At 38.0% G+C, this 18,645-nt stretch overlaps 1 protein-coding gene and 1 pseudogene across 1 annotated transcript; both read right to left on the reverse strand.

Annotated features, from left to right (window-relative positions):
- Positions 1-242: 242 nt before the first annotated feature.
- Positions 243-1,133, reverse strand: LOC119507774 (annotated as a pseudogene).
- Positions 1,134-16,329: 15,196 nt separating this feature from the next.
- Positions 16,330-18,645, reverse strand: TAF7 (TATA-box binding protein associated factor 7). The gene is made up of 2 exons (XM_037801945.1): positions 18,334-18,645; positions 16,330-17,932 (listed from the first exon to the last, which is right to left on the reverse strand). The coding sequence occupies exon 2, from the start codon at positions 17,861-17,863 to the stop codon at positions 16,814-16,816; it is 1,050 nt and encodes a 349-aa protein (XP_037657873.1). The 5' UTR covers positions 17,864-17,932; positions 18,334-18,645; the 3' UTR covers positions 16,330-16,813.

An 18,645-nucleotide genomic window follows, 5' to 3' on the forward strand; every position in this document is an offset into this window, starting at 1 on the left:
AATCATAGTGTTAATAGAAATTGGCCACATACTGAGTTCATTTTGGTGAACTACCATCATGTAAGAAAAGCAGTAACTTGGTCCCAATTAGTGACACCTTTAAAAAGATTTTTTTTAGAGAACTTTATTTGAAGACAATGTTTTTTTCAGACATATTCTGATATTCAAATCCACTTTATAGCAGAATTACAGATTAAATTTTTAATTTTTTGTTTTTAAAAAAGCTGTCTGTTTTCCATTTCTTAGGGAGATATTTTCACCAGTGTATATTTCCACTGGAAATATTTCACCAGTTCAATTCCATGGGTTAAGTTTTCTTCATTATTATTAAGAATTTCATAAATATTAGAGAGATTGCCATTCATCACTTTCTCTTTTCCAAAAGACAATGGCAGACTTGCCAGACTAAAACTGAGATCTTTAAAGGCATGCAATAACAATAGCCCCATAATGATGATAAGGAAGCCACTCAAAGTAACAATAGCATCATCAACAGGCATATCTTGCCATCCTTAAAAAGAATAGACCAGAAAACAGCTCTTCAATAGCGATTCTCAGGCCTTTGACACAGGAGATCGAAACGCTCCAATCACAGAGCAGACTGTTATATACACAAGATAAGAACGTTGGTCTGTCCGTGGTGAGGTCTCACTACGAAGATTAATATCAAGGACACAATGACCACAAGTGTTGCAACAACCACAACACCTACCTTGTGAAACATTTCATTTAAGGTAACTATCTCCTCTTCTTCTGGACCACCGATGGCAGTAACTGTAGACACAAATACCCAGTTAAGAAGTATGAAGAAAGAAGGGTACTCACCAAAACACTGAGAGCTCGCAGTGGAGTCACTAATGTGGCTGGAGCCAACGCTTACGCAGCCAAGTTGGCCACCTCACCAGCTCCAAATGATAGCAGTCCAGCCCACCACAACCATTCTTTAAGATACACATGGACACTTTGACCTGCTCTCATGGAGCCTTTTCTGGCAAGCAGCAGGAGTGTTTTGTTTGTTTTGTTTTATTTTGTTTTGTTTTGTTTTCAGAATGAAACTCCCTCCATTGAAAATGCTGGGGCTTATAGCCAATCCCAGACAAATACGAGTCATATTTTCCACGCCTCTGGCTCATTTCATTTTCTTCTTAAGAAGTTCCCGTGAATCACACTGATCACAGAACAGAGAAACTGCTGGTACTGGAGGCAGGTCAATGCAGTCCTCAAACAGAAAACATCGGCGTGAATATTCTGAAAAGTATGAGTTACTCGGCTATTCTCAGACCCGATAATGCCCTGCTCCCATTCACTATCATTGAGAGTCAATGACAACTGCGAGAACCCGGGTTGGCCGGCCGGCCGCGCGGCTGCCCCTTCCGGATCCGACCGAGTCGCCGCGGTTCACATCCCCATGCGGCTGCCACGGTCACCCCCGCCTGCGCTCGCGCGGCCACTGCCCTCATCTCGGTCCTGTAGGAGGTGCGAGCGTCCGGGGCTGCAGCCGTGCGCGCCGCCTCCTCCGTGGGGGAGTCCTGAGGGGAACCTGCCCCAGATGACCTCCGGCCAGCTGCCGCCGCCACAGCCACTTGGACCCAAGAAAAAATTTTTGCAGTAGATTTGACATGTCAGATCAGTGGGGAAATAAAAAGCTATTCAATAAATGATTCTGAGGCCACTGGTTATCTGTATAAAAACATGACTTTAGATTTGCACCTCACACCATACCTAACAAAAATTACTTCCAAGTGAATTAAGTCCTTAAATATAAAATATAAGCGCACCATTTTTCATTTCAGCATCGCTTAAAATAGAATAGGGAAGATTTTATATACTGATCTAGGAAGAGCTCCAAAACTTGTAAGTTTAAAGGTAAGGGTTTTACCAGTAATTATGTTATTATTTTATGTTAGAATGGAGAGGGGACACATGCGCGCGCGCGCGCGCGCACACACACACACACACACACACACATACATATCTGTTGGGGAAAATGTAAAGCATGCTGATGAGGGCCAAGTGTGAGAGGAAGGCTTTTCACTTTATGGTTTTTCATCTTGGGGATTTTTGAAGCTCACATCTAATCAAAGATGTTCTCTAAGTAACTTTTTTACAGCAGGCTCTCTTTTTTTAACTCTAAGTAATTTTAAATATTTAAATATAAAATACAAAACTACAAAAACTTTTAAAAACAATGTATGAGAAAATCTAAATTAAAAGACACAAAAAAACACAACAAAGAAAAAATTAACAAATTTGACTACCTTAAAATCAAGATAATCCGTTCATCAAAAGATTTCAAAAGAAAAGTCACAAACTGGGACAACTTATTTGCAAAAAATGTAAGAAAAAAGACAAATCAATAGAAAAATGGGCAACAGGTTTGATTAGGCATTGTTTTAAGAAACACAAAAAGCAAATAAATGTTTGAAAGATGATTAATCTGTTTAAGAATCAAATAAATGCAAGTTAAAGCAATGATTAGCTATCATTTTGGCAAAAGTTTAAAAATCAGATAAAATCAAGTATTGGAAAAAATTTGAAACAATGAGAACTCATACATACTACTGGTAGGGATAAATACTGGAACAACCATTTTAGAAAACATTTTGGTATTATTCAGTAAAGCTGAAAGTGTTTACAGCCTAAATCTCAGCAATTCTACTCCTAGTCATATACCTTAGAGTAATTGTTCAGTCTTTGACTGTAAGCCAGGGAAAGAAATATGTTTTACATTGCAATGCAGTGCACATACACATGCCAACACACACATACAACTAAGAGAAAAGTTTCATTAAGCAATGTGTGATGCTTACTGATACATTCTCTTGTGTTCACTAAATTGAATTCACAACTCATTAATGGGGAGCAGCCAGAATTTTGAAAAATACTGCCCTAGAGAAACTCTTGCATGAGTACACCAGGTGACAAGTATAAGAATATTCAAACAGCATCATTTGTAAAAGCAATAAAACCATTTGCAAGCTAAATTTCATTGACAGGAGAATAAAGAGTGATATAGCTATACAGTATAATATTATACAGCTATGAAGAGAAAGGAAATAGTTTCACATATCAGCATGAATTGATTTCACAAATAAACAAGCAAAAAAGCAAATCGCAAAATAGGTACAGTACAATTCCAATTATATAAAGCTCAAAAGCATACAAAATAATATATTGTTAGGGATTCATGCATGTGAAATGACAAAAAAAATCATAATAGTAGTTACCACTGGAGAAGGGTGGAACTTAGAAGTGGGGAGGAGCACATAGGGAGCATCCAGTGGATTGGTAATGTGCTCTTAAGATGGGTGCTTGCTTGTATTGTGATTTTTCTTATAATATTCACACATCATAAATATTCTTTTGTATGTATACAATCGATACAAGGGATGACAAAATTAAAAACACCCTTTAACAAGGTCAATAAAAGAATGTATTCAGGTAAAGATTATCAATGGCTGCTAAAACTGTTAGGTGAAACATTTTTGAGGAACTGAAGATTCACAAGATGTCATGTCCATCAGCTTCTCCCAGATACTTGCTAATTGCAAAGTGAGAAAGTATCTTTATACTAGAGAACTTGGCAGTCTTCTCATAAATTAAGTGATCAAACTTGTATCACTAATAGCAGGACAAACTGATTACAGGCCTCCTGATTTGATAGATAGAAAGCCCACAGAGTCACTTACAGGATGTTGAGGCTTAACCAAGCCTTTATACCTTCTCTCAAGAACCAAAAGCACAGAAACCAGGACCCTTCCTGCCTAGTTGTTCTGAAGTAACAGGACAGAATCAGTCTGGAGGAACAACTCTTGAATGTAGAGCAAGTATAAAGCAAAGAGGAAAGGCAAGCATACAAACAGAAACAGAGAATAGAAAAATAATGGCCAGTATGTGCTAAAATTCTGGAATCAAATTATCAGAAGACAATAGTGGCAGCTCGGCAGTCTCCAGACTTGGAACTGCAGACTAATCTTGCTGTGCTGTCTCTTGGTAATAAAATGGATGCCTGAATCTGAGAAGACCCCCATATCCAGTGCAGAGGAGATGAGGAAGGCTTTTTTTGTGGGCAACATTGCCAAGAATCTATATCTGGAAAATTGGATGCTGGCAAGAGGAGAGTCCACTATTTTTCCAAAGGTAGAAAGGAGCACTTCCTCTGCATGCACAGAGAGGACATTTTTATATCAATAAGCAAAGAAGCCTTGGAAAAATGCCCTAGTTGATGTCTACTGATAATCTAGGTTGTTGGGGAGGACCCAGTGAAGCTTCTTTAGGCTGAAGTAGAAACCTCACCGTATAGACAGTATCTGGCTTCCCTGTGGAAGAAATAGTACCCAAGTTTTCATCCATAGAACATGCAGGATAGTTAAGAGATGTCCATTTTCTATGAATCAGTGACCATTTTGTCCTCAAACTGCAGACTAAAGCCAGTAATATCAAGTGTTCTCAACTGGTTTTTAAAAGGTCATTAAGCCACCTGCACTGAAGAAAGACAGTCACCAACCACAAAGAGCTGGAGAAGTCGGGAAACAGGAAGATCCCAGTCCACTGTTTAAAGGTCATTGACAGGGAGCCTGTTTTTTTAGTGTTGGCATTAGGCGGGAGTTAAGAACACTGCAAACACCTTGGGGCTCACAATGCAAGCCACAGATGTGGATGATAGTTCCAATACTGAAAAAATTTACTTTCTAAAAAGGCTCTCAGAGAAGACTTCTGGGATATTCCAGGTGGATCTGGCTACCAGAGAATTACAGATTTTGAAAACAAGGATTTCAAACCTCAGGAGTTATTCAAGTTGGCAATGCAGGCCCTGGACAAAGGGATATTTTCCAGCCTTGAGCAAAAATCTTCTGTGATTATTTTATGGGCACAACAACTTCCTGGAAAAAATCAGGCCCTCTCCTAGAGGTCTGGGCTGGAAGAAAAAGAGCCAACTCTTCTTGCAGGTTCTGCACCAAGATCAGAAAGAAAATGGGCAGGCTTGGAACTCCAATGCCAGATATGACCCTTCTGAAATAATGTATTTACTTAACTACTACAGCTTGATAATTAGTAAAAGCTGGGACAGAGAGTGCATTTCTAGTTACAATATCACTATAACAGTGCAAGATGCAGACCATCTCACCTTGGTATCTGACCAAAGGATATAATAAATAACAAGATATCAGAAAAGATTTTTTTAAAAGCCTGAGGAATAAATGTATGCTATGTGGAAGTGAAGTTTAAAATAAGGCTAGGCTCAGAAAAATTATTTTGACAAATTTAAATCTTAGAATACCATGACACTAATTTAAAGAATACAAAGAAACCATAATACCATTTCATCAGAGAGAGCCAAAATTTTTACCCTAGTAACCCCATTACAAGTTTATTGCTTCATTGTATGGCTCTCATACCCATCCATAATCCACTCTGACCAGGTAATGTGACATGCTGATTGATTTAGGCCATGGTTATGCTTAGGCCATCCTTATGCACAAATTGGAACAGAGCAGGGAAAGAAGAGAACCAGAGGTTGCTGAATCAGGAAAAAAAAAAAGACATGTTAAAAATCCCTGCATGGGTTATATTGTGAAATAGTATAGGCTTCTCCAAATTTGGGAGGAGGGAAGGGAAGAAAGGGATTATCAGGGAATACTCCGAAGGTATATGGAGATGATAACCTAGCCCCGGAAATCCTATAAGAACCTTAGGAACTCGCTATTATCCAACAAATAAATTGAACTGTGTCTTTCAAAATGGAAAGCCAAACTAAGCTAGAAATTCCCTGGGTTGTTAAAAGAGAAAGTCTATTCCTGGTAGAGAAATTGTGTTATTGAACTGAGTAAAATTAAATAAACTTCCACCTGTGGTATACAAGCAACATGGCTGCGAGACAGGCAAGGGTTCCTGGGAAAATGTCCATTGGGCTATTCCATTGGGAATACCATTCATCCATCAATTCATTGACTCAGTCAACAAGTATTTCTTGACTACATAGCATTTGCCAGGACAGTGCTGGCCCTGGATTATATAGTGAACAAAAAAGTTACAGAAGGGTAGACTAAGGGATGTGAGGTAGGCGCAGTCATTGAAAATTCTATGCTGCTGTATCATATTTAGAATTAAAAATACTTGCTTTTTTAAGTTTGCATTTACATTTTCTTTTGTGTATTTTGCTTTCCCTTACTTTTAATTTTTTTCCCTTTGAAAAATTCCAAGAAGTCTCACTTGTAAGGGGAATATGGACAAGGATTTTGACTTTGTACTTACAAAAAGACAGAAAAGAAAGGTAGGTGGTACTCAGATAGTATCGGCAGAAGACCTCCAGACCACTAGGAAGTGCTACAGCTTACACAGCAGCCCTTCCCCATCTAAAGAGTCTATTTTTCTGGAATATTGGGTGTTTTTGTAAAAGATGTATTTTCCTTTCAGCAAGTCTTATAATTGTAGAAGTATACTATCCCGCCCCTTCACAGGCATCCCAGAGAAAAATGGTCCTCAGCTGTTTTAGTTGTGTCATCTGGGACTCACCTCTTTTTTCTAAATAATAAACTTATATTGCTACTCCTTTATTTAATAGTTTTAGGCATCCATTCACTTCCCATGATAAATGAGGCCCTAGCCCTTACATATTACCACCAACCTCACTTCCCCTTCCCTCATATGTCCAACATAATATACCACATTTTTTAGTGAACTCAATCATGTTTACATTATTATAACTATACAAACATCATTCATGCAGTGCACTATGATCAAGCCTCCTTTCACCTTCCTTTGTTTTTCCTGGAATAAAATGTTTCTTTTTTCATGTACATATTTTTCTTGTACTCTTTATTGTTTTTCAAATACACTGATATCTCTGCCACATCCCTATCAACATTTTTATATATGTATATGTATCAGTTCCATTAATTTTCATGTAAGTCTCCTTTCCAAAGCCATCTTACTGCTCCAATCTGAATCTGTTGTTCCTTATTCTTGCTATTCATTTGTCCTAGGACTTCCTCTCACCACTCACCTTCGTTGGGGCCTCTGTGTTCTAGATCTCATATCTTCTTTGTCACTCACTCCTTCATTTTACTGGAACATATATCCAATGAATTTCGAGGAAAGGAGTATCCCACTCATTTAAATGACTGATAACTTGGCTGAGCACCTAATTTTAGGTGGAAAATAACTTTTATCAGAATTTTATATTGTGGGATCCTAGCTGCCAGTGGTGCAATTGAGAAGTCTAATGCTACTGCCATACCCAATCCTTTTTTACATGACCTGCTTTTTTTTTTAATTAAATTCAGTTTTATTGAGATACATTCACACACCACACCATCATCCATGGTATACAATCAACTGTCCACAGTATGATAACATAGTTATGCATTCATCACCACAATCTATCTCTGAACATTTTCCTTACATCAAGAAGAACCAGAACAAGAATAAAAAATAAAAGTGAAAGAACACCACCCAAATCATCCCCCCCATCCCACCCCATTTGTCCTTTAGTTTTTATCCCCATTTTTCTACTCATCCATACACTAGATAAAGGAGGTGTGATCCACAAGGTCTTCACAATCACACTGTCACCCCTTGTAATCTACATTATTATATAATTGTTTTCAGGAGTCCAGACTGCTGGGTTGGAGTTTGGTAGTTCCACGTATTTACTTCCAGCTATTCCAATACATTAAAACCTAAGAGGTGTAATCTATATAGTGCATAAAAATGTCCACCAGAGTGACCTCTTGACTCCATTTGAAATCTCTCAGCTACTGAAACTATTTCGTCTCATTCTGCATCCCCCTTTTGGTCAAGAAGATACTCTTAGTCCCACGATGCCAGGTCCAGATTCATCCCCGGGAGTCATATTCTGCGTTGCCAGGGAGATTTACATCCCTGGGAGTCGGGTCCCAAGTAGCGGGGAGGGCAGCGAGTTCACCCGTTGAGGTGGCTCAGTTAGAGAGAGAGAGGGCCACATCTGAGCAACAAAGAGGTACTCAGGGGGAGACTCTTAGGCACAATTATATGCAAGTTTAGCCTCTCCTTTGCAGTAACGAGCTTCATAAGGGCATGTCCCATGATCGAGGGCTCAGCACATCAAACCGCCAGTCCCAATGTTTGTGACAACATCACCAACAGTCCAGGTGGGGAAGTCCAACACTTCTGCACCTTCCCCCAGATCCTCAGGGCTGGGGAGGGGGAGGCTGTAAATATATTTTTTATTATCTGCCCAAATTACTCTGGGATGTGTACATGACCTGCTTTTGCTGGAAACTTTGTAACCTTCTTTTCAGCTCTTGCATACTAAATTTCCCATTCATTATTTATTATGTCTGGGCATTTGCCAAAACATTTCAATATGGAGACTTCTGTTCTTAAGTTTGAGAAATTTTCTGGTATTATTTCTTTGTTGGTTTATTCTTCACCTTTTTTTTTTTTTTTCTGTATTCTCTTCCTGAAATTTCTATTAATCTAATATTGGATTTCCATTACTAGGCCTTCAGTTTTCTTTTTCTCTGTTTAAATTATATTTCATCTCCTTATCTTTTGTTCTACTTTCGGGAGACTTTGTCTATTACCTTTTCAACACTGCTATTGATTTTTCTTTTGTTTTGCCAACATTTTGTTTTAATTTCAAGTTATTCCTTATTCACTGATTATTTCTTTCCTATTGGCTTCTTGTTTTTTTTTTTCACGAATGTAATCTCCCCCCTTCTGTATTTACAGGGATATTAGTTAGAGGTGAGGTGTGGGGGAGAGAAAGTCTTCCCTCCCAGATAAATTTTTGTTTGTTGGAGTCCCTCTCATTTAGAAAACTTTCCTTGTTTTTTTACCATTAACTTCAATTAATATTTAAAAGTGAGGCACTAAAAAGCAGATTGTGCACAGACAAGAGTTTGTCAATAGGTAGCATCACCAGATATTGACCTGGCTTTTTCTTTAGAGATTTCCCATACATCAGTATCTGGAATTCTTCTCTGGGATATCACTTTTTCAGAGAATCATCTTTCAATCTTAGCTTTGTTTGTGTGTGGTGGTGGGTGGAGGACAGGGAGAATATATATTCTGATTTATTGAGAACAAGGCTGGAAAAGAGGGATGAAATTCCTGCAGTGGAGTATACAGACTTTCATATAATTCCCTATTTTCTGCTATACACCTCAGCATTCATCTGTGCCTCCTTAATCTGAGTTTGGGCCTTCTTTGGCTCAATTTACCCAGAAAAATAAACTTGCCGCCTTCTGTGGGATGGGAAAAGAAGATTCAGCTAGTTTCCCAGGACGGGTTAAGTATTCTGGGCATCCAACAGCTCTGAACACAGACTTTAATGTATCCCATAATTTCAGTCCCACACCTTCTCCCCGTCCTTGGAAACTTTGCCTGCAAAAACTGAGCCTCTCAGGGGTTCTATATCAAGTAAGTTTTTCTCTCTTTTATATACCTCTTTACAGACATTTACTGTGTTGGTTTGAAGCTGTTATATACCCCAGAAAAAGCCACGAATGGCTTTTTCCTATGGATGCAGACCTGTTACAGGGGGGACCTTTTGGTTAGGTTATTTTAATTGAGATGTGACACACCTCATTCAAGGTGGGTCTTAATCCTTTTACTGGAGTCCTTTATGAGATGACAAAATACATACAGAAGCCAGGAGATGAAGCCCAGAGAGCTCAAAGAAGCCCCAGAGAAGCTGAGAGACAAGGACACACCCACAGAAGCTGAGAGAGGAAGCCACTGAAGCCAGAAGCTGAAAGCACCAAAACCTGGGAGAGAAGGACCAGCAAATGCCGACCATGTGCTTTCCCATGCGACAGAGGTGTCCCAGATGCCGGTGGCCTTTCTTCGGAGAAGGTATCCTCCTGTTGATGCCTTAATTTGGACATTTTCATGGCCTTAGAACTGTAAATTTGTAAGCTAATAAATCCCCATTGTAAAAGCCAACCCTTTTCTGATACATTGCACTCTAGCAGCTTTAGCAAACCAAAACGTTTAGCATGTACCTTCCTCTGATCTCCGAATTAATTTATCATTTTCCTAGCTCCACTCTGGCCTTCTGAAACTGTGTTAAGCCTGCAAATAAACATTGAATACCAAATATAATGGACAACTATAAATTCATCCACTAATTCAGAAATGGTTCCAGCCATTAGGTGTACCTCTTAAGACAAAGGGAGTCCATTATCATAGCTGTAATAGAAAGTCCAAGACATTTTGAGTCCAACGACGTAGCACACATTCTCTTTGCATTACCATCTCATTATGGACAGATCTCAAAAACATATAAAGGTTAGTTACTATAAAGGTGTTAGTTATCTCAGTAGCATTTAAAAAATATTTCTACACAACAAATCACCCAAAAACTTAGTGGTGTAAGAAAAACAATGAACATTTATTATACCATTCAGCATCTGTGGGTCAAAAATTCTAGAGCAGTTTCTCTTGATCTGAAGACCCAATTCCAAAGCCACTCTCACACTTTAAATTTTTGTGGCAGCACCCCACTTCCAGGTACCAAAAATCTGTATTGGCTATGTATTGCTACATAACAAATTACCCCCAAAATGTAGTGATATAAAATAATAAATATTTATATCTCATACAGTTTCTGTAAGTCAGGAATTCAGGGGCAGCTTAGCTAGGTATTTCTGGCTTGGGTTTGCAGTTAAAATGTCAGTTGTTGTTGCAGTAATCTGAAGACTTAACTAGGGCTGGAGAATCTGACGCCAAAATGCCAACTCACATGACTGGCAAGCTGGCGGTTGGTAGGACACCTCAGTTTGTCACCCTATAGACCTCTCCAGAGGGCTTCTAGAGTGTCCCATGATATTGTGGCCGATCTCCCAGGAATGAGTGAACCAACAGAAAGCAAGGCCAAAGTCCCATGTCTTTTATGACCTAGCTTTGGAAGTCACATTTCATTATTTCAGCAATATCCTATTGGTTACTAAGGATATTCTTATTCAGTGTAGAAGAGAACTGCACAAGGACATGGATACTGGGAGGGAAGAATCAGTAGGAGTATTCTTGGAGTCTAACTACCACAATGACTGTGAGAATTAAAGAAAAAATATATAAGAGAAGACTGGAGAGAATGTGGTAGGTAGGAATTTCCACTGAAGGGTTACTCTCAGGCTTCAGGTATATAGGAAGGAATAGGAATTGAGAACATGCAGGAAACTGAAGTAAATCCATGCATGTGGACCAGCATGGATTTAATAGTACCTCAATTCAAAGGACACCCATGAAAACTTATTCCTGGTTAAGAATATGTTTACCTAGACACACAAGAAAAAAAAAAATACAGTATTATAAATACAGACAGGAAGGGGACATGTTTTCTGAATGGGTGAGAAGGGATGTGGCCAGGTGAATAACTCTGGGTAGAACGGAGAAGAACAGGAAGTAAACAAGAAATTTAAAGTGTGAGAGTGGCTTTTATAGAAGTAGACACTCCTTAAAATCAGTGAAAGACTATCACTTGGCATGAATTTCCAATTCAAGGATACTCAAAACTCTGACATGGAAACTAATTATCTACTATAATCTGGGAAGCAATGCTGATTTATTCCTAGATAATAAATTAGATCAAAAAGAAAGAACATTGTAGAGCTGATCCAATGGAACAATTTATAAAAGGAAGAACAATTCTTTTCATCTTCACATTATGACTACCATAGATGAAACACTGAAACTTTAACATATGGAGGAGCCAAATACCCACAAATATAGATAAATGTAAACAACAATGTCCCAGTATGTCCTAGTTCCATTAAATGAAGCTGGTATGTAGGGAAATATCACATTGGAAACCAAGACAATGGGAAGTCTTCAGTAACTGAAACCATTTTTCTTGAGTCTAACTAACCAAAATGATGATGCTTCTGTTTAACCACATTTCCACCCAAGAATATATACCAGAAAATAATGGCAAAGGAGCTTCCAACTTGTCAGTGAAGTCCACCACCCTTCACAAGATAAGATGAGTACATCAAAATCACATGCTCCCTTACAATTAGATTGAGTGACCAGATAGGTTTACCAGAAGAAATGAGATTTAAACTGAGGACTGAATGAAAAAATAGCTAGCCATGAGTATATCTAGACACTGTTGCAGGAAGAGGAACTGCAAGTGCTCAAAGCTCTGTGGTGAGGAGCTTGGCATTTGAAGTATAGCAAGAAAGCCAGTGTGGTTGCTATGCAGCGAGCAGTCTTCCTTGTCTATGTTTTAACTTGTAGAATTTTTACTGGATAATAAAAAATAAAACCCATAGCTCAAGACAGTCCTTCAGAGACATGATTTGTAGTCACAATTTGTCCAAATTTTTCATCTCAAATAAACATTTAATCCTCAAGATGTGAGGTTTTAAGACATTTAATACTAAATATAAAGATTTCATTTATCTAATCAATAGATACAATGCAAAATAGAGACCATATATACATGAATGTTTATTGCAACATTCTTCCCAATAACAAACAAACAAAAAGGGACAACCTAAGAAGCCATCAATATAAGAAAGGATAAAATTAGGGAAAAAATTTATGTCATGAAAAAAGTCAGTAAATCTATATATGCTCACAAGAAAGGGTACCCATAATATATTTTAAGCAATAAAGTTGCAGAAGTGTTTAAAACAAAAATACATATTTTGTTTTAAAAAAGGACACATGCATACAATTGAACTGTACAACAAATAAAGGCTGGAACGATATGCACCAAAATGTTAAGAGTTAACACTGGAAAGTTGGTGTGAGGGCAATGACTTTTTATTTTATTTACCTCTGTATTGTTTCAAAAATTTCAAGGAATCCTTTCCTATTTCTGCAATATTTCAAAACACTGATTTTTTTTTAAAGTTCTTCAAAAATTCTGTTCACGAACTCAGAAATATTGGAAACTGTAGCCCAACTACACCAACACACTCATTAGCCAAGGGAGCTGTGAGAAAAGTGAGCCTTTTCTGGTAACTTGAGATTTACTTAAATGGAAATGGATTTCAATCTTCAGGTGAATCTTTCTCTTTTGAAGTTTATGTAACAGATAATTATCCTCCATATGGAGGGTTTTTAAATATTAATGAAAAGCCAGCCATAAATAAATCAAATAAAAAACAGTAAAGCTACAGCAGTAAATTGAGAAAGTTTGTTTATGCTGCAGGCATAATTGAAGCACACTTTGATTCTGTTGTAATCTAATTTGTAAGCCTGAGTTAAAACAATTTTTCAAATTTGATATCAATCAACCATATTTTTAAAAACTGTTTCTTTATATATACACACTTTTCCACCATTTTCATTCACTCTTTAATTCAAAAAATAATTTATTTAATCCCTATTACGTTCCAGACTCTAGTGGATAGGCAATAATAGATTGCTTTTATTGTACATTTACTATATTCCAGGCATTGTTCTAAATCCTTTATATGTATCCACTCAGCAGCCAACAGCCAACAACACAACAGCCCGATGAGGTAGGTAATTTTTTCACCTCCATTTTAAAGATGAGAAACCAAGGCAAACAGATTAGGTTGCACAACTAAATGGTCACTGAGCTAAAATACAAACTTAGGCACTACATCATGACCTTGAGATCTTAATCTCCTTACTATTCTTTAATAAGTTTATAGTCACTAACAAGCCAAAGGGCCTACTCCAGGTGAATTTACAGCCTAGTGGGGGATATAAACAACAGATAATTCACCCTTCAGTATGATAAATGCGTAACAGTATTTATCCCAGTAGACTGCAGAGTGCATGAGATTATAGACACTGAATATTTAGTTTAACACTTTATATTCAGTGTCTGGTACTGTTTGGCAAAATAAATGTGGGAGAAGGAAGCAGAATACAGGCAAAAGCCATAATAGGGTCACTTAACCTAGATGGAGGAGGAGGTCAAGAAAGCCTTGCTGGAGTTAATGATATTTAGATTGACACCTGAGGGTTAAGTAGGAGTCAGCCAGGCAAAAGGGAGAGTCTTCTAGGTGGAATGAACCCCTTGTTAAAAGGCTCTAAGGCCCAGGGAGGGAAAGGAGTAATTAAATTCCTTGAAAAAAATGTAGATAAGCTCAGTATGGACTGAAAAACATAGTGAAGGGATGTGGTAAGATGAGGCTGAAAAGGTAAATGGAGCACTCATAATCTGTTATGTCTTTTTAAAGAAATATAAACAATCCTGAGCACAGTCATGTCTCAGTGAAGGGTTTTAAGCATAGGAGTGACATGACACACAAATACACAGACACACACACCAATTAAGAAGCTACTGTCATTTGCTATGCAAAAGAGGATACTGGCTTGAATTAAGGCAGTGGGGATGAAATAAGAGTGTATGAAGAGCTAATTAGGAAATAGAAATCAGAAGTAGCAAAATGAAGTCAAAAGTTATGGGTTGAATGAAATAGCCCAGCATAAAAGGACATGTATAATCTCATTTGTATGAAATAATTAGAATAAGCAAACTCATAGAGTCAGATTCTAAAATACGGGTTACCAAGGACCAGGTGGGGATAAGGAATAGGGAGTTAAGGCTTAAAAAGTACAGGGTTTCTATTTGGGATGATGGATGGAAACATTTTGGGAATGGATAGTGGTGATGGGAGCACTCAGTGAACATGATTAACAGCACTGAATTATATATCTGAGTGTGGTTAAAAGGGGAAATTTTAGGTTGTATATATGTTACTAGAATAAATTTTGTTTTTAAATCCATGGACCTCACAACACAGGTTGAACCCAAAGTTAAACCATGGAGTATAGCTAATAGTACAATTATAAAATGTGCTTGCATCAATTGTAACAAATTTACCACACCAATGCAAGATGTTAATAATCGGATGGTATATGGGCACCCTGTATATGCATGTTTTTTCTGTAACCCACAACTTCTCTAATAAAACAAAAAGAAAGAAAAAAGTTATGAATCAAGTTTCCAACTTCAGAAAGTGGGATGGATGGTCGTGTCGTGTATTTTCATTGATGAAACACAGGAGGAATAGCAGTTTTTCAAGGAAAGGTAGATGATGATGAACTCCATTTTGGACATTCAGAGTTGATTTGCCTGAGGGATATTTCCAAATGTTTCCAGTACACAACTGAATATACTAAATCTGAAGGTCAGAAAAGAAATCAGGCTTGGAAACAGAATCATCAGCATAGAGCTAATAATTGAAACAACAGGCATAGAGGAGATCACTAGGCCATTTTGTTGTGCCATTTCCTTTCTGCCATTGATGGAACTCAACCATCACTGGCACTGAGGTCTTGGAAAGAATAAAATTATTTTGATAGACAAGCCACTGCAATGCCAAATATCATGGGAGCGTTTCAGGTGTGAATCTTCTAAGTGTAACAAAATATCCAGGTGTACTACAAGAGATTTGTTACCTACAACCCTAATATATTAAGAAAATTTAACTCTTATTATTTGCAAACATAGTCCAAATCCAAGATATTGAGGAAAACCTTGTCTAAATCACCACTTTCTGAACTAAAATCTTAAAATTGTGAAAACGTTTTAGCAAAATAAGTGATGATCCGATGAGAGAAAAATTAGCCTTGTGAAAAGTTGCAAATATCAGAACATATGATTATAGACTTGAAGTCTGAATAACTGATTTAACATTTCACAACTGACATTTCCTGTCAAATACAAAATTTAAACAGGCTTTAAATATTTGCTTCTGAGGCTAATAGTACTTTCAAACCAAAGTTTTTTTGTTTTTTTTTTTCATTAAACAATGTCAGAAATGAATTGCTCGCAATGCTGCGTTTTGTAAATTTTACCACTAATTTTTCAAAAATAGTTCAAGTTTGAAACATTAGATTACCTTCAAAGCATGGATCATTTAAGAGACTATGAAAATTCTAAACATGTTTAAGAAATTATGAAATACCAGACTATGATACTGATTTTTATTAGCAATTTTGATGAACTGATATGAATAAATCACTTCAGTGCTCAAATTATTAAATAATTGTAGAAATTAAATTGAAAATATTTAGAAATATAATCTTAATCCAAACTAATGGAGTGATTCACTGAACTGTACTTGATAGCCACTGTTTTACTCATATAAGCGGATGAGCTTCATCTACAAAAATTGAGGTAGCTAAGGCAGATTCCATATCAAGTGTTTCCTAACCTCCAAATAAAGGAGGAGGATTGGAAATTTAATATAGCACAAAGATAACATTTCCCAATTTCTCTGCCCCTGCAGTGTTCCTCTTTTTCTTAAAACCCAATGTAACCGTTTTAGCTGTGAAACAGGATCAAATTACTCAGTCACTAAATCCACCACGAAACACCTCACAAGACTCCCACTATCCATGGAAGACAGATTAAGAGGTGAAAATCAGTCGCTTTTATTAACTGTATTAGAAACAACTTTTTGAAATGATTTGCATTTCTACATGTGAGAGCAATTGCTTTGAATAGCTTGGAAAATAGCTAATGCATGGGGAAAAAATGCAAACTAGCTTCACTGTCTTTTCTTATTGATCTCAGATGGCATCACACAGAAGCAATAATAGCATATGGCAAATGAAAAAACAGCAGCAAAGTCTTGCAGTGAAGCTGTGATTATGAACATTAAACTGTTCATTCCACTAAACCTACAACTTTTCTACAATCATTTTTCTACCTATACAATCCTACTTCCTAGAGGATAAACATCTAGCAAACTGGTTCTGAGAGACAAATCGGGTCAATTCAATAGAAGGCAGTGGAGAGAAAAGGAACTACTACAAGGTCATAATACCCAGTCCTAGGTGTTTCTTTTATGCTGACCCGCCTGAGGAATGAAATTAAGTATCAGGGTTTTTCTCACTTCTCTAGGAGTGATTCTAGCTCTTCTTGCAAAGAGCTAAGCTGCTCCTTTTCTCTGTCTTCCTTCTGTTTGAGTTCATCCAACACAGCCTGAAACCTATTCTTGAGTGCCAAGTTTTCCACCTTCATGATGAGATCCTCCTGCCGTTTTGCCCTGTCCTGGGTCTCTTGGAGCTTGCCTTTCATGTTATCAATCTGTTTCTGAATTCCCATAACCAGTTGATTGGTTCCCTCATTTTCTTGGTGCTGTTCATCAGATTCATTTAGCTTGTCCTGTAGCTGCCTCTCCAGATCTTCCTCTGTATCAATGATGTTTATATCTTCTTCATCGTGATGATGTGTCTCATCTTCATCTTCACTGCTGCTGCTGAGGTCATTGAATATCTCCCGAAGTTCATCATGTTCTAATGAGTCATGGCCCTGCCTATGGCCAGACATTCCTGGAGAGGAGATATCCAGGCCCTGATTTTCTGTCTCTTTTGTTTCATCTTCAGCAATTATTTCCCAACGAGTACTGACAGCTTCTGCATCTGTACTCAGCAACCGCTTCACTTCCTTTTCTACATCTGGAGATTCAATATACTTTTTCTTTGCTGTCTTACGGAACCTTCTCTTTCTGACATTTTTTAGAGGCAGAGTAATTCCATGGTTCCAGATAAACTTTTTCTCTTTGTCCTTATCCTTTTTCTTGCTTGCTTTTGGATCAGTAGTAGCAACTGGCTCTTCCACGGGAGGGTAGAGATCACCATCAACTGTAGATACAAGCATCTGACAGATATCAGCTGTCTTGTAAAAGGTTTTTTTATCAATGGTTTTCAAGCTTTCCATAACACAGGGCAGATCTACCAATTTTGAAGCCAAAGGGACCCGGTCCACTCTGACAATTCCATGACGCCCATCAGGATGTAACTCAATTGTCAGTCTGTCTTTCAGGTTGACATGGCCAGACTGTACTGCCCTCCTCACAGTAGAGGCATATTCCGGAGGTAGGCGTAAGATAAACTGGCTTTCTAGTTCATGAGGAGCATCATCTTTGCTCTTACTCATCTTTATTTCCTTATGACTCACTTCTCCTCTAATGAGCACTTGTTTCACCAAAAAGTTCCACGTTACTTTCTGCAATAATTAGAAAGTCCAGTTAAAAACTGAAATCTTCAATTACAAAGAGTTCTAAATAGAAAAGCAGGTAAGAGTCTATTTCGACTTAATTATGAATTAAGCCCCAGATCTTTTCTCTAAATATACTGTGACTGAGTACCAGTCGTTACTGACACAATGGCTTATTAGCAGTTATGTTCGTTTAATTCTATTAGATGCAATGCCAAGTTCCAACCTCTAGATGCCGCTGCCGAACAACGCAGAGAGCTAGCAAGCAGGAAAGAAAATGGCGGTTCCTGCGAAATTATTTTCGGCACAGAAAGTAATGCCCAGTACACAATCCCAATCCATAAACTCTCCCGGAATAAAGATATTCAAAAAGCGGGGCGCAGTGAACTGTCTTCGCCTCGGGTACTTACAATCCACTGAAGATTATAAATTCAGCTTCTCCGGACCGGTGCGAGCGGAAGAGGACGCCGCTTGGAGGAAGGAGGCCGGAAGTCGAGCGTCTCCTAGATTCGTTTGTTCTTCCTGGCTGTTGGCAAAGTAATCCGCTACCGATTACCGATGAAAGGGCTCAGGACGGTCAGCGCAAAATCTCACCGAGATACGTTGCTCCGAGTTCGGCAGCTCGGCAGCTAAGCAGCTCAGCAGGGCTCAGTTCAAAGCTGCAGGATTAGCGGAGAAGGAAGCGCCACGTCCCGCGCGGGGAAGGAGGCTTGAGAGACAGG

This window comes from Choloepus didactylus, chromosome 13 (genome assembly GCF_015220235.1).
Source record: "Choloepus didactylus isolate mChoDid1 chromosome 13, mChoDid1.pri, whole genome shotgun sequence".
Classification (NCBI taxonomy): Eukaryota; Metazoa; Chordata; class Mammalia; order Pilosa; family Megalonychidae; genus Choloepus; species Choloepus didactylus.